Below are 26809 nucleotides of genomic sequence, written 5' to 3' on the forward strand. Positions count from 1 at the left end.
CACTTAAGCTTATGATTTATTTAGAGCTCATTTTTATAAAGGCTATAAATCTGTGTCTACATTTATTTGTGTTTGTTTGTTTATTTGTATTTGAATGTCCAGTTATTTCAGCATTATGTTTTTTAAAAACTATAATTTCTTCATTTATTTCCTTTGTGACTATATTTATGTGGCTCTATTTCTGGACTATCTATTCTGTTCCATTGATGTATTTGTCTGCTCTTTGCCAATACCATACTGTTTTGATTACTGTAGTTTTTAGTGAATCTTGAAATCAGGTAGTGCTGGTCCTTTGATCTTATTTTCCTTCAATATTATGCTGACTGTTCTGGATCTTTTGCCTCTCCACATAAACTTTAGAATCAATTTTTCAATGTCCAGGAAATAACTTACTGGGATTTTGATAGGATTGCCTTAAATATAGATCAAGTTGGGAAGAACTGACATCTCGATAATATTGGGTCTTCCTATCCATGAACATAGAATATCTCTCCATTTATTTATTTGTTTGACTTGTTTCATCAGAGTTTTGTTCTTTCCTTATATAGATCTTGTACATATTTTGTCAGATTAATGCCCAAGTATTTCATTTTGGGGATGCTAGTGTAAATGGTACTGTGTTTTTAATTTCAAATCTCACTTCATTGCCTGTTTATAGGAAAGTGATTATATATTGATCATATATCCTGTGACCTTGCTGTAATCACTTACTAGTTCCAGGATTTTGTTGTTGTTGTTCTTTCAAATCTTGTACCTAGATGATCATGTCATCTGTGAACAAAGAGTTTGCTTTCTTCCTTCCTAATCTGTATGCTTTCTATTTCCTTTTCTTGTCTTATTGTCTTAGCTGGGACATTCAGTACAATGTTAAAAAGGAGTGATGAGAGGGGAAATCCTTGCCTTGTTCCTGATCTGAGTGGGAAAGCTTTGAGTTTCTCACCATAAAGTATATTGTCAGCTGTAGGTATTTTGTAAATGCTCCTTATCAAAGTTCTCGGAGAACAGAGAGTGTGAGCCAAGTTCAAGCCTTTATGGATCTTTTCCACAGGTTTAAAACTCAGGGGCAGGAAGGAAACAGAAATAAGGAAAGCAGTGGCAGTAGAGCAGTAGAGGATGGTAGGGTCTGGAACAAACTGGGAAGGACATGGTACACCTAAGTAATAATTACATATGTATGTCAAAAAATAGCCCAAATATGACTAACAGTCAGATATGGCCTGTGGTAACCTATACTCACAAGAAAAGAATACATAGTGTGTTTGTGGCTGGTGAGAGACAGAGATAGCCTGGACCAGAGGAGCTTAGAAGGCAGAGGGCACAAGCTCACTGCGTGGGGGTAGCAGTGAAGGTTTCTCATTATTGGTGGGGCTGGTTAGGACTGGGCCTTAGTGGGAGGAACGAGAGAGAACTGTGAGGAAGTTGGCCTCCTCCCTCGATTGGAAGCTTGAGACAGGTCTTTGGTCTCCCTCTTCTCTGCACTAGCACATAGCAAGTGCTCAATAGACAGTGCGTGAATTCCTGATGGGATAAATGGTTAACGAACTGAGAGATTTCCATCCGGAATGACTAGGGAAAGTTTAAAGACATTTCCAGGAACTCTTAGAGAGACAATCTGATGTCATGGTAGCTGACTGGCCTGAATTTGAATTCCACCTCACCTTAGCTCCTTGATTCACTTGCCAAGTGACATTGGACAAGAAATTACCCTCTCTGAGCCTTAGGTTTCTTCATCTGCGAACTGGTAATGATGATAATGCCTTCCTCTGGTTGGTTGCAAGGACCAGAAAGAGTGTAACTGTGAATGGAACATTCCCTTTCTCTTTCTGGGTCCCGTTGAAAAAGGACATTGGATTCCCAACTCCCACCTCTGCTTTCCCTTCCAGAGAAAAAGATCCCAATCACAATATCTTACTCTCAATATAAGGAAGACCTGACAGAGGACAAGAAGATCCTGTTGGCTGCCATGTGCCTTGTCACCAAAGGAGAGAAGCTCCTGGTAGAAAAGGACATTACTCTGGAGGACTTCATCACCATCAAGGTGACCCTTGTCCACGGGGGGAGGTCGGGGGGGCGGGGTTGCTTTTGGCTCTGGCTTCAACTCTCAAGGGTGGGAGAAATGGTATGGATGCAGGGGGATGGATATAATGATGGAGCTAGGTAACTGGGCGTGTGAAAGCAAGGGGTAGAGATGATTTTGCCCCATCATCTGACCCACCAGGACCATGGGTTTTCCTGGGGAAATGAGGAGAGAAGGGATGATTGTATGGGTATTGCCCCTCCAGGTGCTGGGCCCGGCCATGGTGGGGGTAGCAGTTGTAGTGGAAGTGATGGTGGTCAACCCCCTCTTGGAGAAAGTAGAAGATGGTATGCTGATGGTGGAGGGCAGTGGCCTTCTCCAGGGACAGCTCAGCATCGAGTAAGTGCCACTCTGGGGAGGGTGGAAGTGTGGGGGGAGGGCTGCCTTTCTTATAAGATGGGCTATAGAGAAGCTGCTAGTGTGACCTTGATCTTGAGGTTTCTGGAGAGCCACGGACTGGCAGGCCAGCTCAGGAATGGGAGAGGACTGATGGTCTGCTTTTCTCCTTTTCCCTTTCCCCAGTGTACCCAGCCTGGAGCCCCAGGAGAGGGCCTTGGTCCAGTTCAACATCACCCCCTCCAAGAGTGGCCTAAGGCAGCTGCAGGTGGACTTTGTCAGCCCCCAATTCTCAGACATCAAGGGCTTTGTGATCATCCACGTGGCCACAGCCAAGTGATGGGCCACAAGGGGATGAGAGCAGAGGAGATGGCTCCCGTTCCTCTTCCATCCACCTTTTTGTCTCTGCCATGTGGAAGCCAGGAGCCCTGGGTTCAAGTCCTGCTTCAGCTTCTGCCCCACTCTGTGAACTTGGGCAAGTCCCTTCCCCTCTTGGACCTTGGTTTCCTGTCTGTAAAATGAGGTCTTAGACTCAGTAATCCTTATACTTTGGGACAATGGTGGATTATGTAGGGAGCCTTTACCATCTTCATCTCATCACCCTGGTTGCTGGAGGCTGACAGATCAAGCATCAAAGTAACCCCAACCCACCTGGCACTGCCACCTCCTGGCAGGCAGATCACGGTCACCTTGGCTGACTCCTGGTTCTCGTTGCTTCTCTCTTAGCTCTTCAATGCTCTGACCACAACCAGACCCAAAACTCTTCTCCTGGCTCTTACAAAGAGCCCAAAAGTTTTTAAGCTGAAACCTAAACGTTTCTTAACACCCCCATTTTACATAGAGTGAGGAGCCTTGACCACAGACTTGTGCTTGCCATTTACACCCTCTAAGTTTTACCCCAAAGTCATGTTCCTAAAGAGCATTAGATTTGAAGGGATGGGAGATTTTCTCTCAATGAAGACCCAGGCCCAGAATCTGAAGGGTTACTTCTGCCTAGAAGAAGCTGAAGATAGAAAGGAGCCATGAAGACTGGGTTACATTTGGGTATTCACCCTCAAATCTGATCTAGTTATGGTCAGAAATGATCTCATGCAACCAGCCCAGTGTTGATTTACTTCTTTGGAACCAGGAGAGTGTTGACTTTGCAGAACATCCCCAAGCAGCTTAGCTATGCACAATCACACTCTTAGCATCAAACAGGACAGAAACGCCTGGGATGAGGACCAGCATGAAGACTTCCAGGTTCTGAAGATAACCACACCAGACATGAAAATCAGCTAAAAAATGTTCTACACAGTCAAAGGAATGATAATTAACCATATAACTGAAGACTAGAGTGAAGGAATAAATTGGAGTCACAACAGTCAAGCTCCTAAATTATTAAAATAAAGTAGACTGAAGCATGAGGAAACAATTCTATTCTTTTTTTAAATATATTTTTATTGATTTCAGAGAGAAAGGGAGAGGGAGAGATAGAAACATCAATGATGAGAGAGAATCATTTATCGGCTGCCTCCTGCATGCCCCCTACTGGGGATCGAGCCTGCACATGTGCCCTTGATGGGAATCGAACCCGGAATCTTTCAGTCCGCAGGCCGATGCTCTATCCATTGAGCCAAACCAGCTAGGGCAATTCTATTCTTTTTTAACTGATCCTGGGAACTTAAACTTTTGAACTTTCCAGTCCTGCATGAATACCTGGACCCACATCAGGTCATTGTACAATGCCTGGCTTTACATCATACCCTCTGGTTGACTATCTGAGTGACTTCGAGAAAGAAATTGTTTCATTGTCCAGATCACTGGACATCTGAAGATTACCATCTCAGACCAACCCACAGGCTAAAGAATAGAGGACTGATTCTTCTCAAGAATGTACTTTTTACTATAAGAACCCTCAGCTTTTTTTTCCCCCCTTCAGAACATTCTGAATGTTCTGAGTTGTGTCTCCAGTTTACTAACCCTAAGACCCTTGAATAAATCTTTGTTATTTTATTTCTAGTCAAAGCCTCTTGACTCTTTTGAGTGTGTTTGACATCATTTAAGTATGAACAACAGCAACGAAGCAGGCTCATCTACAGTGAGACACCTCCTTGATGCAAACCCAGGTGGGAACAGTTACGTAGTGGGTCTTTTCCAAAAGGGGGTCAGGCGCATACATGGACAGTCTTTGATGGATGATCCTTGTGACCAAGGCCTCAGTGAAGGCATTTCTCTGATGATTCTACACAGCATAGGGACAGCCTAGAGAACCCCGATGAGTGGATGCAGACCCTTGCGCTGCCTCAGCTCTCAGACCCCCTTTCCAAACCTAGTTTTTGGATGCTGGTCCTCTGTGAGAGGGGCAGCTGGAGGCTCAGAGCAGGCAGCCACTTCCTCAAGGTTGAGCAGTAAGAAGGGGCACTGGGGGCTGAAGACAACGGAAGCGATCTTCCCACTCTTGGTCCAAAAGACAATCCTTTCAGCAGGGAGACTGAGATGGTCTCCCCTGGTGGTGGCCCCAGATCCTCATTCTTCCAGCAAACGCCATTGCCCATCTTCTTCAAGCTCAGCTGTCGCAGGTTGAGCTTCCCAGAAAGCTGACTCTAAGATGGAGTTTAGCGTGCAGGATTGAGAGGTGGCCTGAGGATCAACCCCAATCTCAAACTAAGTTCTTTCCCCAGACTAAGCTCTCATCCCAACCTCAAACTAAGTCCTGACTGCAGACTGAGCCCTCATCCTGGCTTCAGGCTATGTCCGGAACCAAGACTGAGCTCTAATCCTGATCTCTGATTGAGCCCTGAACACAGGCTGAGCCCTGATTCCTGGTCTGAGCTCTGATCCCACGCCGAACTCTCATCCAGCCTTATCCTGAGCTCTTTTTTTTTTTTTAATATATTTTATTGATTTTTTACAGAGAGGAAGGGAGAGAGATAGAGAGTTAGAAACATCGATGAGAGAGAAACATCGATCAGCTACCTCCTGCACATCTCCTACTGGGGATGTGCCCGCAACCCAGGTACATGCCCTTGACCGGAATCGAACCTGGGACCTTTCAGTCCGCAGGCCGACGCTCTATCCACTGAACCAAACCGGTTTCGGCTTATCTGAGTTCTGATGTTGATCTGACCCCAGCCAGATCGAGCTCTAGGCCTTGGTTTTATATTTCTCATCCACATCTGAGCTTCCCAAATGGGGACCCACACACCCCTCTGGTAAACATGACCTGTCCACTGGACCAGGGGTCTGAGCTCACCTTCCTTTCCCTCTGAGGTAGTGGGGCAGAAATATGTGAGAAGTGGTGAACCCCTGGATTCTTCAGCTCTGTCATGCTGTGGGGGTCTGCATTCCAGCCCGGTTCCCAGGGGTAAATATAAAAGCTGGATCTGACCAGGGCCCTCTCCTCCACGCATGTTGGTTTTTCCCAGGTGAAACCAATATATATTTTAATGCTTCTTCAGCTAAACAGTCGAGAACATAGCATACGTGCTCTCCATAACCCAACTTTAATTTCGAAGAAGGAAAATCTGCAGTTCTCCCCAATGACCAAAGCTCAGATAATCTGTTAGATATGGTTGCACTGGGGTCATCATATTCCTGAAGCTGCTCAAAGGGCGTCCTGCTTTGTTAATCAGCCAAGCAGCCAAAGTGCAAAACGGGTAGAACTGTTCGCCAGGTTCGGTAGGCAGTGCAAAACAGTGTCTGCGCGGGAGCATCAGGATATTCCTCCAGAGGAGCTCCTCCTCCTAGCGAGCAGCTTCAGCTTCTCCACCAGGTCCTGCATCACCAGGAACACTGGGCAGGTCGCTTCTGAGGGGGTTTTGTTTGATTGATTGTTTTTTTGTTTTGTTTTGTTTTTGTTAATCTTCACCTGAGGATATTTTTCCATTGATTTTAGGAAAGTGAAAGGAGGGAGGGAAGGAGAGAGACACATTGGTTGTCTCCTGCATGCACCCCAACCAGGGCTCGGGATCGAACCTGCAACCCGGGTACATGCCCTTGACCAAGAATTGAACCCATGACCCTCTGATATGCAGGCCGATGCTGTAACCACTTAACACACTGGCCAGGAATGATTGTTTTTTTTATTCTTGTTTTTAATTTTAAGCCTGATTTCCTAGCGGTCACCCTGGGTTAGAGAGTTAGAAACATCGATGAGAGAGAAACATCGACCAGCCGCCTCCTGCACATCTCCCACCGGGGATGTGCCCGCAACCAACATACATGCCCTTGACCGGAATCGAACCCGGGACCCTTCAGTCCGCAGGCCGACGCTCCATCCACTGAGCCAAACCGGTTTCGGCTGATTGTTTTTTTTATTCTTGTTTTTAATTTTAAGCCTGATTTCCTAGCGGTCACCCTGGGTTAGCATGTGATTAGTCAGAGATATCGCGTTCAAAGTTCGGGCAGTTCTCCAAGGGGACCCATCTTTTACAATTTACATTCTATGTTTATAAGATCTCATGTTCGGCTGTGTCCTCTCCGGTCTGTCCTAGGTGCTCACAGCCTTGGGCATGAGCACAGTCTTCCAGACCACCGGAAATAAGTAGGATCTTGTCAAGACCCACTTCCCAGATGTCCCTTGTTAAATTTCCAGCTGGTCTACCCGTCTGTTGTTTGCCCCAATTAGCATGGAGACCTTAAGTTAGCCATGACAGTGGCCTCTGATTGTTTGCCACTGAGAATGCTATTGTTTTTGACAGCACCCCTGCATTGGGTGCACTCTTTAAGACCAAGATGTGGTTGTCACAAGGTAGTGTATTTACTTGCAGCAAGTAAAGGAGACGGGGCATTTATATCCAAAGCTCTGTCTCCCCAGGCAGGCTTAGCCATTGCTTATATACACTATTTGGTTAATTACACATTGATTTCTTCTTTGTAGTTGGTACATTTATCTGGTTGGGTTGCTGTCAAGCTCATCCTGTTTACAGCTGGTCTGCAAAATACTGTGCTACATTTTAACATTTAGCAAGAACAACATTTAGAACTGCCCAGACCTTGAGACCCTTATCCTACCTAACACCTAAGCATGGAATCTTGTGCACTCTTCTCCAATAAAGTCAGACCCCGTCATCAGCAGAGCTGCAGGCCTCAGGGCCTGCCTTGCCCTGGTAGGATTAGAGCTGGAAAGGGTGTGGGTGAGGGGAATAGCTCTAGGCTAACATACCATGGACTCCCACTGTTCTTACTGAAGTTTGATAGATTTTCTTAAATAATGCTTCTCAATTTGGTGCGTCGCACTTAATACATCTCAGAATGAATCCCTTATTCCCATCCCCTCCCACTATAAATAGAAACTCCCTCCTTCCAGCTCTTCAAGTCAAAAACCTTGAAATTATCCTTCATTCCAGTTTTTCTCTCACCTCATTAAATCTAACTGCAAATCCTATCGTTATACCTTCAAAATATCCCCAGAGTCCGTCTGCCTCTCAACACCACCATTAACCCCTACCTGATCCACCACAGTCTCTTGCATGGACCATTGCAGTAACCTCCTCGCTGATCACCCTTCTTCTTCTCCTTCCTCTCCTCTGTCCTTCTAATCTAGGCAACCAGAAGGAACCTTTGAAAATCTAAGTCACATAATATCATTTCTTTGCTCAAATCCTCTCCATGAACACCCCATCTCACTCAGAGCAAAAGCAAATGTCCCCTAGCTGATCTCTAACTTCATCTCCTGTCATCCCCTTCCTTATCCACTCATTAGAGCCAGTGACTCTCAGTCAGGTCTACTCGTGAGACAGATACCATGCAGTAACCTGTACAGAGAACATCTATATATATAAAGCCCTAATATGCAAATAGACTGAATGGCAGAACAACCAAACAACCGGTTGCTATGATGTGCGCTGACCACCAGGGGGCGCACAAGAAATATGGCGGGCATCAGCTGTGGCAGGATGGTGGAGCAGGTGAGCGGGGCGCCAGACCAAGGCGGGATGCTGGTCGCTGTCATCAGGGCGAACCTCTGGTGGTTACTGAAAATTCTTTGCTCCCGTGCACTGTGGTCCCGCCTGGCGCTTGTGCCTGCTGCTGGCACCAGCCCCACTCGCACCTGCTGACAGTGCCCAGCACTGGCCCCGATGCTCAGCCCTGTCAGCAGGTGCAAGCAGCGGCAGCCGGCCCCGATTGCCACTCAGGGCTTCTCCACCTCCCTTTGCTCCTGAAGGGCAATCAGAGCTAGCAGCCGCCTCTCGCACCCACTGCCAGCACTGGCCCCCGCTCGCATCCACAGCTAGTGCTGGAGCCACTGCTTGCACCTGCTGCCAGCGCCTGGCGCTGGTCCCAATTGCTCAGCACCATCAGCAGGTGCGAGCAGCAACTGCTGGCCCCAATTGCCCCTGAGGGCTTCTCCACCTCCCCCTGCTCCTGAGGGGCAATCGGGGCAACAGCCACAGCTTGCACCTGCTGCTGGAGCCAGCCCCAATCACTCCACACCATCAGTGGGTGCGAGCGGGGCCAGCACCATCATCACGTGGAAGTGGCGGTGGCAGGAGCAGGGCTGCTGGCAGAGACGGGTGGGGGGCCACGACAGGAGGGGCTGGGTGGGGACGCGGAGGATGGGCCGAGGCCCACCCCTGTACCCACTGCAGCCTTGAGGCCCACAGTTCCTTTCAAAGTGCACGAATCCATGCACTGGGCCCCTAGTTTAATATAATCATTGACTGTAACAGGGTGTTGGAGTAATGGGCTGTTAGCTAGTAAGACATAACGAGAACTGCAAAGAATGTAGGAATTTCATATTCAAGGAGCAGCCACTACTCCTGGGGCTGAGTAGAGAGCCAAGGAAAAGCCCACTCCCCACTCCCAGCAAGGTTGACAAACAGGCCTTGCTGGAGAGAGTGTGCTGTGCCTCAGGGGATGGCAGAGCCTGTGGTGCCTCACCAGTGAAAGTTGCTGGAAATCTGCCCTCTAGTTTGCCAGGGAAAGCCATTCCAGGTGAGGCATCTCCCAGAGGAATTCTGTTACAAAACTGCCCGAGATGGGTGCAGGGAAGGAGGAGCTTCTGGTCTCTGGGTGCTGATGGCCACTGTGCATTGCAGGACCTGGTGCTAAAGAGGCCATCTCCCGCCAAAGGCCCAGGGCTGAGAGACCAGCCATGCCCGCTGCAGAAGCCTGCTGAAAGCACACTAGAACCAGGAAGAGAGCCCTCCCTTCCTGCGGTGTCTTTCCAGCAGCCTCTACAGACAAACCTGAACATCGTACCAAGGGACAAAAATATTTTAGCTACAGAGCAGGCACTGAAGGGGGGGTTGGGGGCTAAGATGCAGTACAGCGATAACTGGCACCATGATCTAGATTTTCTCTGAAAAGTAAAGTATGCCTCCACCGCAGTGCCTTTGCAGTTGCTGTACCCTCTACCTGGAATCCTTTTTCCCCATCCCCAACCATATCTGCATGGCTTGAAGCAAACTGTTTCTGACCAAATTATTCTTTATCAGTAGGGCCTTTTCTGACTGCTCTCATTAAATAGCATGCATAGCACTTTGCAACTCCCCTTCCAGATTTTCTTTTCTCTATAGCAATCATTAGTGTTGGATATAATTTATTTACATGTTTATTATTTGTTGTCAATCTCCACCTTCTAGAATGTAAGCTCATCAAGCACAGAGAATTACACGTTGTTTACTCTTGTGTACTGCCCAGCAGAGCTGAATAAAACAGTAGTATTCAATAAATATTGAATGAATGAATGAACGAAGATAAGGAGCATAAAGAAAGAGAAGGGAAACACTAGCCAGACTCGAAACCGGTTTGGCTCAGTGGATAGAGCGTCGGCCTGCGGACTGAAAGGTCCCAGGTTCGATTCCGGTCAAGGGCATGTACCTATTTGTTGTCAATCTCCACCTTCTAGAATGTAAGCTCATCAAGCACAGAGAATTACACGTTTACTCTTGTGTTCTAGCTCTCTGTCTCTCTCCCTTCCTCTCTGTAAAAAATCAATAAAATATATTAAAAAAAAAAAAAAAAAAAGAAAGAAAGAGAAGGGAAACACTAGCCAGAATCTCATCTCCTAGACACTGCCACAGTTCACAAGATGATAAATTTCCTTTTAGATTTTCTCCAAAGAGGATTTTTAAATTTGTATGGTGGCTTAACATACATAAAGAAGTGTGTTAATATCAAAAGAGAGCAGCTTGCTGAATTTTTATAAACTCAACCCACCGGGTAACCAGCACCTGGATCAAGAAATAGAACATTCCCAGTAACCTAAAAACTCCTTTTGTGCCTGCTCCCAAAGAAACCATTATTCCAATTGTAAAAGCAAGTATAAGTTTTTGTGCTTATGTGAATGGAATTACACAGTATGCATTTTGTGTCTGGCCTTTCGTCCACATTGCTGTGTTACTGTAGATCTTTCATACTCCCTGTTGTGTTCCAGTGTGTGGACATACTATTTATCCATTTTACTGTTGATGGATATTTGGGTAGTTTCCATTTTGGAGCTATTCTGAATCAAGCTGCTCTATATATTCTTATACATGTCTGTTTGTGAACATATGCCAGCATTTTTTAGGCAGATGTCTACAGGTGGGATTGCTGGATCATAGGCTATGCATGTGTTCAGCTTTACTAACCAACCTCCCCACCCCACATCCCAGGGATATTGTCATTCATTCATGTCAGCTAGCATCCCCTGATTTTATATATAGGAAGTGCCCAGCACTTCAAGTGGCCCTCAGTATGCACCATTCTGGAAACGGGCCTGTTCTTTCTTTGACTCCATGCAAAACACTGAACCTGGTACCCCGGAAAGAAACAAAGACAAGCCAGATTATTCGTAAGGGTAGCCAAGACCCGTAACCATAGCTCTCGATCCTGAAAAAAATATATTCTAAAGTTATATTCAAAAGAAAAAACCCTCTCTTTATAAAGTTAGAATTGGAAGACTCAAGAACAACAACCATGGCAGATATTTGTTGACAACGTCCTCTATGCTAACCTTAGTCTATATAAATAGTCTGGCTTCCATGAGGGGGAGGAGGGAGGTTGGGGGTTAATGGGGGGATGAGGACACATTTGTAATACCTTAACCAATAAAGAAATTTTTTAAAAAAAGAGTCTGGCTTCATTTTTGGTTTGCTGACAGCTTTCAAGCCCACAAGGAAAGCCTGTGGGCTCCCTCTCTAGGCACCTAGGGGGAGTTTAAGTCATATAAGCCCTGGCCCTCTTGCAGGACCCTCGCCACAGCCCTGCACCCTAAGCACAATAAAATGAGCCAGTATGGACAAATTCCCTGCCCTCATTGGTGTGGGGAAAGCAGTCCACAGAAAAATAAATATAAATTGCTTTTAAATATATGAAAGCATAACCACCTCCCCTAAAACCAAATACATATGCATTAAAACAAGGATATATTTTTTAATTTATCAGATCAAACAAGATCTAACAATGTCATAATACACTGTGTTGGTGAGGATGTGACAAAGAGGCACCTGTGTCCCTGTTTATGACATAGAATAATACAATTGGAGGGCTATTTGGTATATCTATTAACATTTTAAATGTAGCCTCCTCCTTCTTCAGTAACTCTACTTTTATGAATGTATGCACAAATACAGAAGTATGGCCCCACAGCTAAAGAGGGGCAGGGCTTGACACGTCCTCAAATAACATGTATTTTATTATGTATAGGTCTTTATAGAAAATTAGAACACAGAAAGTGAGGAAGAAAAAAACAACCCACATTCCAGCATCCGTGATAAAAGCCTGTTGCTGCTCCCTTGTTACTGACAGAGCAATGCTGCCTCCTGGTGGATTTAGCTTTTTTCTTTAAGTACATTCATTACTTCACCATTTTTATTTTTTAAATGTACTTAATGTTTTAAACTAAGTAATGCACTCGTGTCGCTCAATATTTTTAAAGTTCTAAATGGCATACAATGGGAATTCTCCCTTTCATTCCTTTTCCTCTCAAATTAGGTTCCTTTCCCCACAGGCAACCAAACTGGCCAATCCCTTGAATGTAATTTATGCATACACTAGGATTCAGTGAATGAGTCCTTCTTTCTAGTGCCTGCCTTTGAATCATAAATAGGGCTCCTAGAAATTTAGAAAATCCAAAGAAAAAATACTTCTACACAAAATATTACTGCCTGATTTGTAATCATGAAAAATCAGAAATAATATGAATTCCCCAAATCAGAATGACTGAGTTATGTTGTACTACTAGATATACACTAGTAATCATCATGAAGACATGTAATAACATGAAAAAGTTATCTATCCCAAAATTTTTAACACAATATACAAAAGAATACATACAATTTTTTTAAATCCCTCCTTTGAAATAAAAAGAACACAATTATATATCATTTTCAGCTGCCAAAATAGAAAAGTATATTTCTTCTTAATGACAATATCAGTTCTGAGGACAATGTTGTAAAAAGTATAGCTGTGTCTTTTTAGTAATAGAGCAAATCTACTCAAGGTTTAAGAAAGTTAATTAAAACGTTTACATCCTTTCACTCAAAAATTCCTTTCTTAATGGTTTAAATATAGAATGATCTTCATGCAAAAATATGGTCATCCCCTTATTTGCAAGTGGAAAACTAATCTAAATGTCCAACTACCAAGAATTAGCGAAGTAAACAGTGGTATGTTCACTTAATGAGATATTAAAGTCACTAAAATGTTAGCAAAGATCTGAGATGTTTTTGATGGTAAAAGAAATAGAGCCCGGCCGGTGTGGCTCAGTGGTTGAGCGTCAACCTATGAACCAGGGTTTGATTCCCGATCAGGGCACATGCCCATGTTGCAGCTCAATCCCCAGTGGGGGGGCATGCTGGAGGCAACCTATCAACGATTCTCTCTCATCATTGATGTTTCTATCTCCCTCTCCCTTCCTCTCTGAAATCAATAAAAATGTATATTTTTTAAAAGAAATAGAAAGTTGAGTATATAGTAAGATCACATGACCCAACAAGTAGACAAAGGCTAACATTGAATGTTTGGGGTGTTGGGACTCTATTTTCTTTCCATAGTTTAGTGAGCATCCTATGTAAAAGCCTATGTAGTCATGACGCCCTCACGCCATGACACCCTCACGCCGTAACAAGCAATCACCAGGAGGCTGTGTGTGCAGTGAGGGCATGCGGTGAGGCTGGGGGTCCCGCAGCTTCGGCCTACCTCTTTGGGGCAATCCATTGAGGAGCCCCAAATGGGTGGGCAGGGCGTACCTCTTTGGGGCAATCCATTGTGGGGCTCCTGCACTGTGAGAGGGCACAGGCCAGGCTGGGGGAACCCTCCCCAAGTGCATGAATTTCATGCACCGGGCCTCTAGTTTATATATTTTTAAAGCAGAATACATAAATTATGAAATGTACGCATATGGGTCTGACCAAGCAGGATTCAGCAGCAGATTGAATGTCTTTACTCTGTTATCTCAGTCATTACAGCCACAGACCAATTTACTAACTGAACTAATCTGATAGAAGCTTATATGAAAACTGGACTGGAGTAAAGTCTATAAGCAAGTCAAAGCACATTGGAATTCTCCACTCGAACCTCTTTCACCTCTAGGGACTTAGGAGTTATCTTAAATATACTATCAAATCCTGATGTCTAATTGCACACTTTTCCTTTTGTTTTTTCTCTTTACTCAGTGATTTAAAAGCAAGTATGCCAAAGATTTTCCTATGTAAGGTTGTATACACAGAACCACAAAGACCATACTTCAAAGAAAGTTTTAATCGATTTTCAAAAACAGTTTTGAGCATCCAGGATTTTTACTCTGCTAACCACTAGGCAATAGGTGACTATGTTTAACCTTTGTTGATTTATGCTTGTTATTTGTGCTGAGTGTCTGCCTTCCCAGCCCCTGACCCCTCTAGGCTGAGTACAAAACCCTTTTGGGTTACACCTGGCAGATAGATTGGGAAGCTAGCCAGAGGTTGACATCAACCCTACTTTACAGTTTGTGATGCTCAAGGTGCAGGTTCCTGTGACACTATCTGAGGCAACCAACCATTAACACTTCTGCCAAAGGCTGCTGCCAAGCTCACCTACCTGATGTTCTACTCCTCAGCCTTCTCCTCTGCTGGGAATATCCTTTCTAGCACTTCTAAGGAAGCCTTGGTAAACTCTTTCCGTAAAGAAAATTTCTTTTTTAAATTGAGGTCCAACTCACATAACACAATTAACCACTTTAATTTGACTTGGTATTTAATGTATTTACAATGTTGTCCAACTACCATCTATCTCTAGTTTCAAAACTTTTCATCACCACATAAAAGCACTCCATATTCACTCTCCATTTCCTCCATCCTCAACCCCTGGTAACTTCTAATCAGCTTTGTCTCTCTGGTTTTACCTATTCTAGGTATTTCCTGTAAAAGGAATCAATTATGTACCCTCTGGTGTCTGGCTTCTTTCACTTTGCAATGTTTTTGAGGTTCATCCTAGTGGCATTGTATCGACACTTCATCCCTTATATGGCTAATATCCCATTGAATGTATATCCAATTTGTTTATCCATTCATCTACCCGACACTTCAGTCCGAGGCTGACACTCTACCGAGCCAAACCGGGCCAGGGCTGTTTCCACCTATTGATTATGAATAATGCTATCTACCTAGGAGTGGGATTTGCTGGATCATGTGGTAATTCTATGTTTAATTTTTTAAGAAACCACTGAACTTTTTCTATAGTGGCTGCATCATTCTACATTGTCACCAGTAATGCACAAGGGCTATTTCTCCACATAGTTGTCATTTACCTTTTTTCCATTAAAGCCATCCTAGTAGATGTGAAGTGGTATATCATTGTGGTTTTGATTTGCATCTAACGACCAATATTAAATACCTTCTCATGTGCTTGTTGTTCACTTGTAATTCGTTGAAAAAATGTCAATTGAATTCCTTTACTGACTTTTTAATTGGGCTTTATATGTTGTTAATAATCCTCACCCAAGGATATTTTTTCCATTGATTTTTAGAGTTGGGAGGGAAGGAGGGAGAAGAGAAAAACAGCAATGTGAGAGACACATTGGTTGGTTGCCTCTGCCATGCGCCCAGTCTGGACTAAGGATTGAACCTGCAACCCAGGATGTGCCTTTGACCATTAATTGACCTATAAACCTTCGGTATGCATGTTGATGCTCTAACCATTGAGAAACACTGGCCAGGACCTCATTGGGTTTTAAATTCATCTTTTTATTAAATTATAAAGGTTCTTTATAGTTTAGATCCACAGTCGCCAACTGGTGGTCTGCGACCACTGGTGATTCATGAGGTCTGAAAGGTTGGCAACCGCTGGTCTAGACAATACTGGTAAACCCAGATCAAAGATTTTTGAATCTTTTCTCCTCATCTGCAGGTTGCCTCTTCATTCTTGATGTCCTTTGATGCAAAGACATTTTTGATGAAGTCCACTTTTTTCCTTTTGTTGCTTTGCTTTTGGTGTCCAACCTAAGAATCCATCACCAAATCCAAGGTCACGAAGATTTGTTTTCTTCTAGTATTATTTCTGGTTCTTATATTTCAATTGTTGATCCATTTTGAGTTAGTGATATATGGAGTAACAGAGATTCAATGTCATCTTTTGGATGTGGTTATCCAATTGTCCAGCACTTGTTGAAGAGACTATTCTTTTTCCAGTAAAAGATTTGGCATTATCAAAAACCAATTGACTGTATTTGCAAGGGTTTATTTCAATTCTATTCTATTGGCCTACATCTATCTTAATGCCAGTGCCACACTGTTCTGATTACTGAAGTTTTATGGTAAGTTTTGAAATTAGAAGTGTCAGACCTCCAACTTTGTTCTTTTTCAAAGTTGTTTTTGCTTTTCCATTTCTGCAAAAGCCATTGGAATTTTTACAGGGATTGCACTGAACCCACAGATCACTTCAGGGAATGTTGCCATTGAATATGAGACCTTTCCATTTAAAATTTCTTTCAAGACATTTAGTTTTCAGTGTACAAATCTTTCACTTCCTTGGTTGTTTCATAGCTATTCTTTTGAATGCCATTATAAATACAATTTTTTAAACTTCCTTTTCAGATTGTTCATTGCTGGAATATAAAAATACTAATTTTTGTATGATCTTGTACCCTGCAATCTTGCTAAATTCATTTATCAGTTCTAGTAGCTCTTATGAATTGTTTGGGATTATCTATATATATATATAATAGTTGTAGTTTTGCTTCTTCCTTTCTAATTTGGAACTTTTTTTTTTCTTGTGTAATTGCTCTAGCTAGAACTTCCAGTACAATGTTGAATAGCAGTGCCCAAAGTGACAATCTTGCTTTGCTCCTTATCTTAAGAGGAAACGTTTCCATTAAGTCCCTTTATGTTTAGAAAGTTCCCTTCTGTTTTTAATTTGCTGAGTGTTTCTATAATAAAATGGTTGGGAAATTCTGCCAAATGCTTTTTCTGCATCTATTGAAATGACCACATAATATGTCTTTTTTCTTCTATTATATGGGTTATGTTGAACCAAACTTACATTCCTAGACAAACACCCCCTTACTGCACATCTTTTTTTTCTTCTTTTTTTCATTAAGTTCTCCTTTAGATTTAGAATTGTATTCCCCAAGGACAGTAATTTAAGAACAGTGGTGAGCCCTAGCTGGTTTGGCTCAGTGGATAGAGCATCAGACTGCAGGCTTAAGGGTCCCAGGTCAGATTCCGGTCAAGGGCATGTACTTCGATTGCAGGCTAGATCCCCAGCTCTGGTCAGACACATGCAGGAGGCAACCAATTGATGTGTTTCTCTCACATCAATGTTTCTCTCTCTGTGTCTCTCCCCATCCTTTCCACTCATTAAAACTCAATGGAAAAATATCTTTGGATGAGGATTAACGAGAACAAAAAAAATAGTGGTGACCTCTTATAGCTGTACCCAAGTACTAGATTACTACTGCTCAATGACCATTTTATCAACTGAACATAGGCTTTGGGTAGAAGAAATCATGGAGGCCCCACAATTCAAAAGTTGGATAAGGTTACATGTATATGTATAACCCTAGGAGAAAGTCACATTAAATTATTCCTATCAATAGGATTTTCATTTTTAGTACTAACTGCATACTTTATTGTACAAAAATAAAGTACTGCTCAAGAAGCTATTTAGATGAGTTCCTTCCAAAGAGGATACACAAAGTCCCAACCCTCTCCAACAGTGTATGTTTATTTCAACAAACCGATCTTTGCCAATTTGATAGGTTAAAATACCTCATTGTAGTTCAATTCTGTAACTCTCTTGGTAGGAGGTTGTGATCTCTGCAAATGTGTAGAAAAATATTTTAAAAGGCAAACAGTTAAGATTAAGGCTGATTTTTCCAAGGCACCCCTTCTTGACTCGATTAAGCACCTGACATTATCAAAGATTTTTCTAAAAATGAACAGAAACACCAGGTGCACTTATAATATCCTATTAAGAGTTTATTAAGAAATGCTGTTCTCAGGCACAAAGAAACAAAAGGACTATGTACAGGCTTTCAGGAAACAGGCAGGGAGCTGAGGAGGGCCAAGATGAGTCTAGGGCCTTGGTGGGTGCATTCCTGGGGGAGGGGGCCCTGTAAGGGAAACCAGACAATCTGGTGAGACTCCAAGTACAACAGCATAACAAACAACCGGTCTGTGGTAGTGTGGCCCTGGTGGACCGGGACCACGCCTCTGTGGAGCTACTTCCGTAACTCTGTGGCCAAGGATCAAAGAAGGCCTGAAGTAAGAGTAAGGAGTTTAGTCAGTGCCTGATCTGCAAGTCAAATCCCCATTCCTGCCCAGGCTCCCACATCCTGCAGTTATCAACTGGAGGGAGGTATGTGCTGACTGGTAACATCTCTAGGGCCAATTAGATTGCCATGCTTACAAAACCCAAAAGCAGAAAACTCAGACTAGAGACATAGGAATCACCTAGTGTGACGGCTGTGGGTTAGCTTAAAAACCACTATGGCTTGGTGAAAAGAACACTGGTCTGAGAGTCTAGACCAGGGGTGGGCAAACTTTTTGACTCGAGGGCCACAATGGGTTCTTAAACTGGACCGGAGGGCCGGAACAAAAGCATGGATGGAGTGTTTGTGTGAACTAATATAAATTCAAAGTAAACATCATTACATAAAAGGGTACGGTCTTTTTTTTTTTTTTAGTTTTATTCATTTCAAACGGGCCGGATCCGCGGGCCGTAGTTTGCCCACGGCTGGTCTAGACACTGAATTTTCTCTGGGCCTGTTTTCTTACCTATAACAAGGGCTGATCTATGTCACCATTTCTCAAACTGGAGTTAAAAAGATATACATACTAAATAGTATATAGCAAAGCCCAGAGCCCTTTCTTAATTACTAAACACTACAAACCAAAGAGTGTAAGAAAATTAATTCCATGACCTTTATTGGGGACCCTCAGAGTGCATTATTTCAGTGCCCTAAAAACACTGCCTTGGACACTGAGAAGTACCTGGGTGCAGAGGGAGTTAGGTCAATTAAAGAAATGCTGTTCCCTCTTTCCTTTCTGCATTAAGTTGTCCTCTAAGAAAGAGTTCACTTCACTAGGCTGAAGGCCTGAAAGCCCAGAGGTATAGTCAAAATCTCACCTTCCCTCCACTTCCCATCCCAATATGGCTCTAGGGAAGGAAGTCTAAATCGCTGCTGTGAGCATTACCTCGCATTCCTGGTGGAGGGGGCCGCATTCCTGGAGGGGGCATGCCCATTGGAGTTCCTCGTCCAGGGGGGATTCCCATTGGGGGACCCATGGGAGGCCTCATACCAGGAGGTGGGCCCATCATGCCTGAAAGAGAAAAGCCCCCAAAAGATAGCTCAAGTGTCTGTCAAAAGGTAGCAAAAAAACATACAAGCTATCTACCAAATTCTGAGACAGATGGACCATTCCACTCTCCCAGCATCTCCTAGCAAACTGGGACTTGAGCCAAAGAGGTGGGAACTCCCAATGGCTCTTGTTCCATGGTAGTCAGCCAGGCTGGATCTCAGAGTAATCCTGCTTAACTATAAAAACTCATCATCAGTTTCAGTCAAGGTATGTCTCATCATAAATCCAGCTCAGGCATCTTTTAGCAATTAGCAATGCTCTCCTTATGGGCTTCTTACCTGGAGGGGGTGCCCCTCGGCCCATAGGTGGGGGAGGACCTGCACGGCCCGGTGGATACTGGGTTGGGGCCCCTGCAATACTAGCTGTGGCAGCGGCTGCAGCAGCTGCAACAGTGCCTCTTGCTTGTGGGGTCATCACCTAAGAGAACACAAGAAGAGAATTAGGCAGAACAGTCCAGTGCAATGCTGCATCCTACTCTCCTCCCCAACCTGGTAAAGCAGCAGACACCAAATCCCCTAAACTACCACTCAGGCCTTAAGACTTTGTATTCAAAACCATCTTCTAGCCCTAGACAGTTTGGCTCAGTGGGTAGAGCATGAGCCCACAGACTGAAGGGTTGCAGGCTCGACTCCTGTCAAGGGCATATATCTCAGTTGCAGGCTCAATCCATGGCGCCAGTTGGGGCATATGCAGGAAGCAAACAATCAATGTGTCTCTCTCACATCAATGCCTCTTCTATGTCTCTCCTCCTCCCTTCCACTCTCTAAAAATCAATGGGAGCCACAGCTGGTTTGGCTCAGTGAATAGAGCATCGGCCAGTGGACTGAAGGGTCCCAGGTTCAATTCCAGTCAAGGGCATATCCTGGATTGCAGGCTCGATCCCCAGTAGTGGGCATGCAGGAGGCAGCCAATCAATGATTCTCTCTCATCATTGATGTTTCTATCTATCCCTCTTCCTTCCTCTCTGAAATCAATAAAAATATATATTTAAAAATTAAAAATAAAAATCAATGGGAAAAATATCCTCAGGTGAGTATTAACCAAAACAAACAAAAAGCCATCTTTCAGAGATAAAGCTTGAATGCCCAACCCCCATCTTCTAGACTTGAGTTAAGAATGCCCAACACAAATTAGAGAAGGCACCTGCATTTTCAAATAACTAATGTTATGACAGTATATTTCAAATGCTGTCATAGCAACTTTTTGCTACAATACGTTCAGCTAATATACCTTTCATGAATGTCTTTCCTAGTACCATCATATAGTTTACAATGACAAGTTTTCCTTTTCACTTGATTCTAGGAACACATACACAAAGCACCATGAAACACTGATAGCCTGACAGTCATAGGTTGGTCATTCTGGACTCTTCCCAAACTGTAGACCCTCCCTCTATCCTTGAACCACCAGACACTGGTGCCTTTCCCCAACTCCTCACCTGTTGGGATGGTCCACCAACCCCACGAACTGGCCCAGCAAGTCCTGCGGGGGCCTGGGGCATGGGAACACCAGCTGGGATTCCTCTGCCAGCAGCCCTGCCGATCCCCGGGCCCCCAGCAGCTCCAGCAAGTGGCACTCGGGCAATGCCAGTCTAAAAAATAAAGAAATAAGCTAAAATGCTTGTGGCCTAGAAAATCAGATGTACATTTTGGAATGCCATTGCCAAGAGAGCCTCTTAGACTTATAGGGCATCAAAACAACTTACAGACACTGTCCACCGGTATGTGGCAACACCATTACTCCTTCACCTAAGATTATACGCCTAGCTGTCACCCCTGGCAGGCTCGAAGAGTTTAAGGGTAAGTCTAGAGAACATACCACAACACAACCACCTATACGCATTCCCATGAAAATTAAACTAACAAAGGGCCAACGCTCCATTCAGGAGGGTGGAGTAGACAAGAGCACTTGACCCGGCATCAAAGAAACATGAGGTTCAGTCCCAGGTCTGAATCTCACCTGGTGGGTGACAGTGGGGAAGTAATCCCACGATTTTGAAACTGTTTCCTCATCTGCAAATAATGGAATTATGACAAAACTGCTTGTGGTCATGGAACGTTTACAATGGGCTACATTAGAATAGTAAATTCTACTGGAAATGGATTCCAAGAGTTATATATTGGTACATATACTTTGAACCAAAAAATATGGTTAACATCACTTGCAGTCATTTATATTGAAAAAAAGCTTCAACTGAAGTCCAAAAATAAAGAAATTACTAGGATAGAGTACTCTGTACTCACTTGAGAAAATATCTTAAGTCTTTCCACTAACATGACTTATATACAGCAAGTACAGAAATATTTACATTAAGTGAAAAAGCAAAACAAAATATTACAAGCATATTATGTGTTAAATACTAATATATATATGTATGTATATATACATGGACAAAAACCAGTATAAGAGAAATATTCCTTTGATAAAAAATGTCAAAATAAAAAAGGGAAAATAAATTTGATTAGATTCTCTAAAATCTGCTCTACTTCTAAATGTAGGTTGGTGTTTACAGAATCAAGAATGCTTGGGATTAAATGCCAATGTCACCTCTTACTACAGAATAACATTGAGGTAGGGCTGGGTTTTCTGTGACACCTTGAGCAAGTTACTAAAACCCAGTTTTTACCTATAAAGTGGGAGTAATTTATCTCAAAGATGGCTGCAAGGATTAAATAAAATACTGCACATGCTCAATATGGCTTTTCACTGCCACTCTGCTCAGACTTACATCTTTGGGAGGAGGTCCCTCTACTGTCATCCCCTCGAAGTAGCACCAGCCCGAGGACTCGCTTCTCTTCTCTTTCCGCTTGTTTTGAGTTCTTTGGCCTAAAGACAGGTTTAGAAGAAACAAAAAAGCAAGCATTAGAAAGAGGGTAAAGTCCATGTTCACCTACCTAGGGGCCTCTAAGATTTGTTTTACTCTCCATCCCCTGACAAATGGTTCATAAATTTCCCCAAGACAGCTCTTCTAGATAGTTTTCACAGGATGTATCTGTAACCCCAAGGTGGTTGATTCCTATGCCAAGAGGATGCACAGAACAAGAGATAGGACAAGTCAAGAAAGCCCAGCCCTGGCTCAATGTTATTCTGTAACAACCATACGTCATCTTTCCTCAATCAATCTTCCCTGCTATCTATCACTGTGTTCCCTCCCTTCAATTTAAGGTCTTGCCAGTGTCAGAAGGCAGCTGAAACAACTCCTCAAGTCAACTGAATCCCATTCACCACCATGCACAAGTGGGTCCCTTACCTCACATCAGAAATAGAAACCATAAAGGAAAAGTAAGAGGTTAACTACATAGGAACTACACCTCTGTCCTCCAAGCACAAAAACAGAAATCTCCAAACAACCACAGCCAGAAAAGATGAACAAAATATGAATGCAATCTAGGAAAAATAACCACAAGGCAGGGAAGGAAAGAAAATCCCAAAGCCAGTATGCTAAAAAGAAAGAAAAAATACCTGATCAATGTAAAAATCAACTTAAAGGTTTCTTTCTTTTTAATATGTATTTGTTGATTTCAGAGGGGAAGGGAGAGGGAGAGAGAGAGGAGCATCAATGATGAGAGAGAATCCTTGATCAGGAATTGAACCATGACCTCCTGGTTCACAGGCTGACACTGAGCCATGTCGGCCAGGGTAAAGGTTTCATTTTAATGCTATTTTATAATAAATTAACAGTGGTTTTCTGTGGGTGGATATTTTTCCCCCTTTTTATGCTTATCTATATTTTCTTATTTTTAATTAAAAGTATATACTGTCTTTCACAATCTTAAAAAAAACTTTTCTGGGCATTTTAATTTTTTCTCATATATTTTTCTTTATTTTAAAAAAGATTTTCTAATAAACATTTTTTTTATTGTCAGAATAAAGTTAGTTTCATTTGAAAAAGAGAACTGTTTGGAATAATTCTACACTGACCTGCTGGCCCTTCTCTAATGTGCATACCTGGCAATCAGCCATGCTACCACATTTTTTGTCCTATTCTTCTTAACCTCATGCCCCAAAGAAAACAACGGCCCCAAAGGGAATCAAAGGGATTTCACAGCTGCTGACAACATGGACACTGCACGTGGCCAGAGAGCTGAATGACCATGAAAATTATATAACCTCTCTGGGCCTCAAGTTGCCTTGAATGTAAAAATAGGACAAAAAGCTAGACCACATATTTTAGGTCAGAAACTTAAGATCTGGGAGTCTTAATATAAGGGAGCCATCCAATAACTTATGGAACTATAGAAATCTAATTATTTCTATAAATGCCAACAAAAATCACTGGCCCCAAACCCACAGGGGAAGCTGAGCACTTACCCTGAAGAGGGTCAGAGGCTTCTTAAAGCAGTTTCAGACCAGGCTGCATTGGGAGAGCCCTTTAGGCTACAGCTTTACAAATAGGTAATGAGGCCAGAAAATCAAGCTCTCCCCCCTCATACACCTGTGGGGAGAACATGACAGCCCTTTACCCCAATACCCAGGGGCATGAGAAAAGAAGAGAAACAAAAGCCTAGCAGCCCTTCTTACAAGTAATGTGCTAGAACTACAGAGCAAGGATTGCTGGGCTAAAGAAAGCGATTTAAGTGTCCAATGTCTCCATTTAAATCTGCCCTCTAAAACAGGAAAGCAAACCAACAGGAATCAGCTAGCTGTATCACCACCTATCACTTGCCCCCCCGCATCTATCCCCCTCATCCAAATCCCTCCCCCCACAGCCCATTCCTCACTTGATCTTCCTGAATTCATCACAATCGCATAGGATCAAATTCATATGCTTGTCGAAAGCCTTGAAGGTGCCAATGAAGATACGACCGTCTTGCAGGATGCACCTCATCCTGTAGTCGATGTGCTGCAGCATCTTGCTGCTCTTGCCCACAGTCTGCAAGGAGAAATCAGCAGGGAAGAGAGAGAAACATGGATTTGTTCCAGTCATTCATGCATTCACTGGTTCACTCCCATATGTACCCTGACTGGAGATTGCATCCACAACCTTGGCGTATCAGGACTACTCTCTAAGCAACTGAGCTACCCGGCCAAGGGTGGAACCACATATCCCCTAGTCCTTCCTAAAAACTTTCTGCTGCAGCCTGCTTTTCTATGTACCTGTCTTGCTTAGTACAGCCAGAGTCCTTTCCCAGGAATTCTCCCAGGTTATACCGTGTTCAGTCCTGACCTCTGCCCACTCCTGTTTTTGTCCTTTCCCTTCAAATCATCTCATATTACAATTGCCTTTGTTTAGGCTGGGTAAGTTTCAGTGGTGACCAGTGAACATATAGGTCTCCAAACTAATCCAAGCCATGCATACCTGAGATGAGCCACCTGCCACTGTGAAGGTTACAGACGTGTGACTCCAGTACTGTAAAACACCCACATTCCATTAAAAAGCCAGTAAACCAGCTGGAATGGGACTGGCACTAAAATCCAAGCAGCCAGAAGCTTATCAGAAAGGAGCTGATCAGCTTGGAGGTGAGAGCAGAATGCCCCAAAGGAGAATTTGTTAGTGAGCCTTCAAGACTACCTTTGGCAGGGAAATTTTCTGGTAGCCAGGATACGAATTAGTTTGAACACATAATGGTCTTTAAGAATATATAACTTGCTGTCCTTCTTAATTAACCCAACATTTTCTGCTTTATAGCCTGGCTTGCAATGTGTCTTTGCTAAAATGGACTACAGAGACATCACTACAATGCTGGGTGCCCTTGGCAGTTATATTTCTCTCTAGAAATAAATGGCCTGGCAGTTGATCTGCGCATCAGCCTAGCATCAATCTGACTGGCCAGTCCTAACTGTGCACGCTGTTCACCTCTGTGAGCCTGGACAAGTACAGGCTTCTGAACCTACAAATGTGTGAGTCAGAACCTTGGGTTCCACCCGGGAGGCCCAGGTTATGCGGCTCAGTCTCCCTCAGATGACCCTTTAACCGCCTTGTCCTCAGCCAGCTTCTTGCCACACAGACCTCAATCTTCATGGCACCATTTCTTGGCCCATTAATAGCCAACACTTACTAAGTGTTCACTTCATGCCAGGCACTGTGATAAGCACTGTCTGTCTCACTTAATTCTCAAAATCAGCTCCGTTACTTTTGCTCTTTTACAGATGAGGCCACTGAAGCTGGGAGAGCGGGGAAGTTTGCCCTGTCTCGGAGCCAGGAACCTCATCAGCCCGGACCCAGCGTCTCCTCCTCTAACCAATTCCCCAAACAACATCCTACCAGGTTTCCCTGCTTTCACTTCACCCAACACAACGCCTACTGAACAAAGTGAGCTTTGCAAACACAAAGTTCCCATCACGTTGGGGGTTAAATTCCTTCAGGGGCCTGCCGCACCGCCAGCAAGATTCCGTGCCCCTGAGGCCTTTAGGAGCCAGGCTCCCGCTTGGCTTCTCCCTTCCCGCCTCCAGGGACTTCCTATGCTTTGCACTTACACCCCTCGGATCTGTTACTTCCCCGCCCATTTTCGCGGGCACAATCTCGACTCCGCTCCGGAACCATCTACTCCGGAAAGCGTGCTTGCCCCGCCCCCTCGGCGCCGTTACTTTAGCAGTGGTTCTCAACCTTCCGGCCCTTTAAATACAGTTCCTCATGTTGTGACCCTACCATAAAATTATCTTCGTTGCTACTTCATAACTGTAATGTTGCTACTGTTATGAATCATAGTGTAAATATCTGATATGCAGGATGGTCTTAGGCGACCCCTGTGAAAGGGTCATTCGACCGCCAAAGGGGTCGCGACCCACAGGTTGAGAACCGCTGCCTGAATGCCGACCTGCCCGCCGCTGAGTTATAGAATTATATCGCCCGCGTCCCAGCCAGAGTCAACTCGGTGGAGGAAGGAAACGTTTCACTGTGCAGCGCCGGCACCTGGAGAGCCGGGCGTCTTCAAACACGCACACAGGCTGCAAAAGTGGGTTCAGCTCTTCCTCCACCGGGCCACCCCCGCCTCGTCTACCAGGCCCAGGATCACTCGCCAGGTCCAGCCGGAAGCCCTTCCACCTCCCGCCCCACGGCCTTCTCCCACGTCTCACCGGGCCTCCCCCAGTCCGCCTGCGGCTCTAGCGCCTGCTCTCGACACCCAAACACGCATTTCTGCCGCAAAAGTTTTACTTCGTGCCTCCAGGATCCCAAATACCGTGGCCACAGGGGCGTGGAGAGCCGCGGTCCTACCCCCCGCGCCCACCGGGCGACCAGGCCTCGGCCCCGCAGTTCCCGCTTTCCCCTCCCCCACCCCGCCTAGCGTCCAAGGTCCCGGTCTCTCGTGCCCGGACGGAGCGGCCGCGGCCCGGCCTTCATCGCCGGCCAACGAGCGGCCAACCACGGCCTCCTCCCCAACTGGTCGCCCCCCTCCCTCCACAACAGACTCGGGAGCGCCCGCGCCGCCGGCCTGCGCCTCCTCACCATGGTGGCGGTTCTGATGGCTCCGATTCGCGCCGGATTCGCCTGCGCCGAGGCCTGGCGCTCCTGCAGCCCGCTTCCCGCCGCTACTACCGGAAATGCAGACCCAGGCAAAATGGAGTCCGGCAGAAAACTACTTCCGGTCTCGGAGCCCGGGCCTGGAGTTCCGTCCCCGACGTGAAGCTGGGAGTTCGAGAGGGGCGGGGCCTCGGGCGGAGCTAACAGCCAACGGAACTGCCAGAGCTGTTGCTCCTCCTCCTCCTC

The 26809-nt window shown here is 44.5% G+C and overlaps 2 protein-coding genes across 2 annotated transcripts in view; one reads left to right on the plus strand and one right to left on the minus strand.

The window, feature by feature from the left end:
• The window catches only part of TGM6 (transglutaminase 6), a 25785-nt gene extending 22923 nt beyond the window's left edge, over nt 1-2862 (plus strand). The window contains exons 11-13 of the mRNA XM_006096370.1: nt 1884-2038; nt 2283-2416; nt 2600-2862. Of these exons, the coding sequence (XP_006096432.1) occupies nt 1884-2038; nt 2283-2416; nt 2600-2753 (443 nt within the window). The 3' untranslated portion in view covers nt 2754-2862. The remainder of the gene's footprint in view (nt 1-1883; nt 2039-2282; nt 2417-2599) is intronic.
• Nucleotides 2863-17752: 14890 nt separating this feature from the next.
• SNRPB (small nuclear ribonucleoprotein polypeptides B and B1) lies at nt 17753-26809 on the minus strand. The gene is given in 8 exon segments (XM_006110118.3): nt 17753-18058; nt 18997-19122; nt 19440-19578; nt 20600-20752; nt 21890-21920; nt 21922-21987; nt 23883-24034; nt 26549-26809. Coding segments are annotated over 8 exon segments (681 nt in total). The 5' UTR covers nt 26552-26809; the 3' UTR covers nt 17753-18047.

The sequence above is a fragment of the Myotis lucifugus genome, unplaced genomic scaffold (assembly GCF_000147115.1).
Source record: "Myotis lucifugus unplaced genomic scaffold, Myoluc2.0 scaffold_178, whole genome shotgun sequence".
Lineage (NCBI taxonomy): Eukaryota > Metazoa > Chordata > Mammalia > Chiroptera > Vespertilionidae > Myotis > Myotis lucifugus.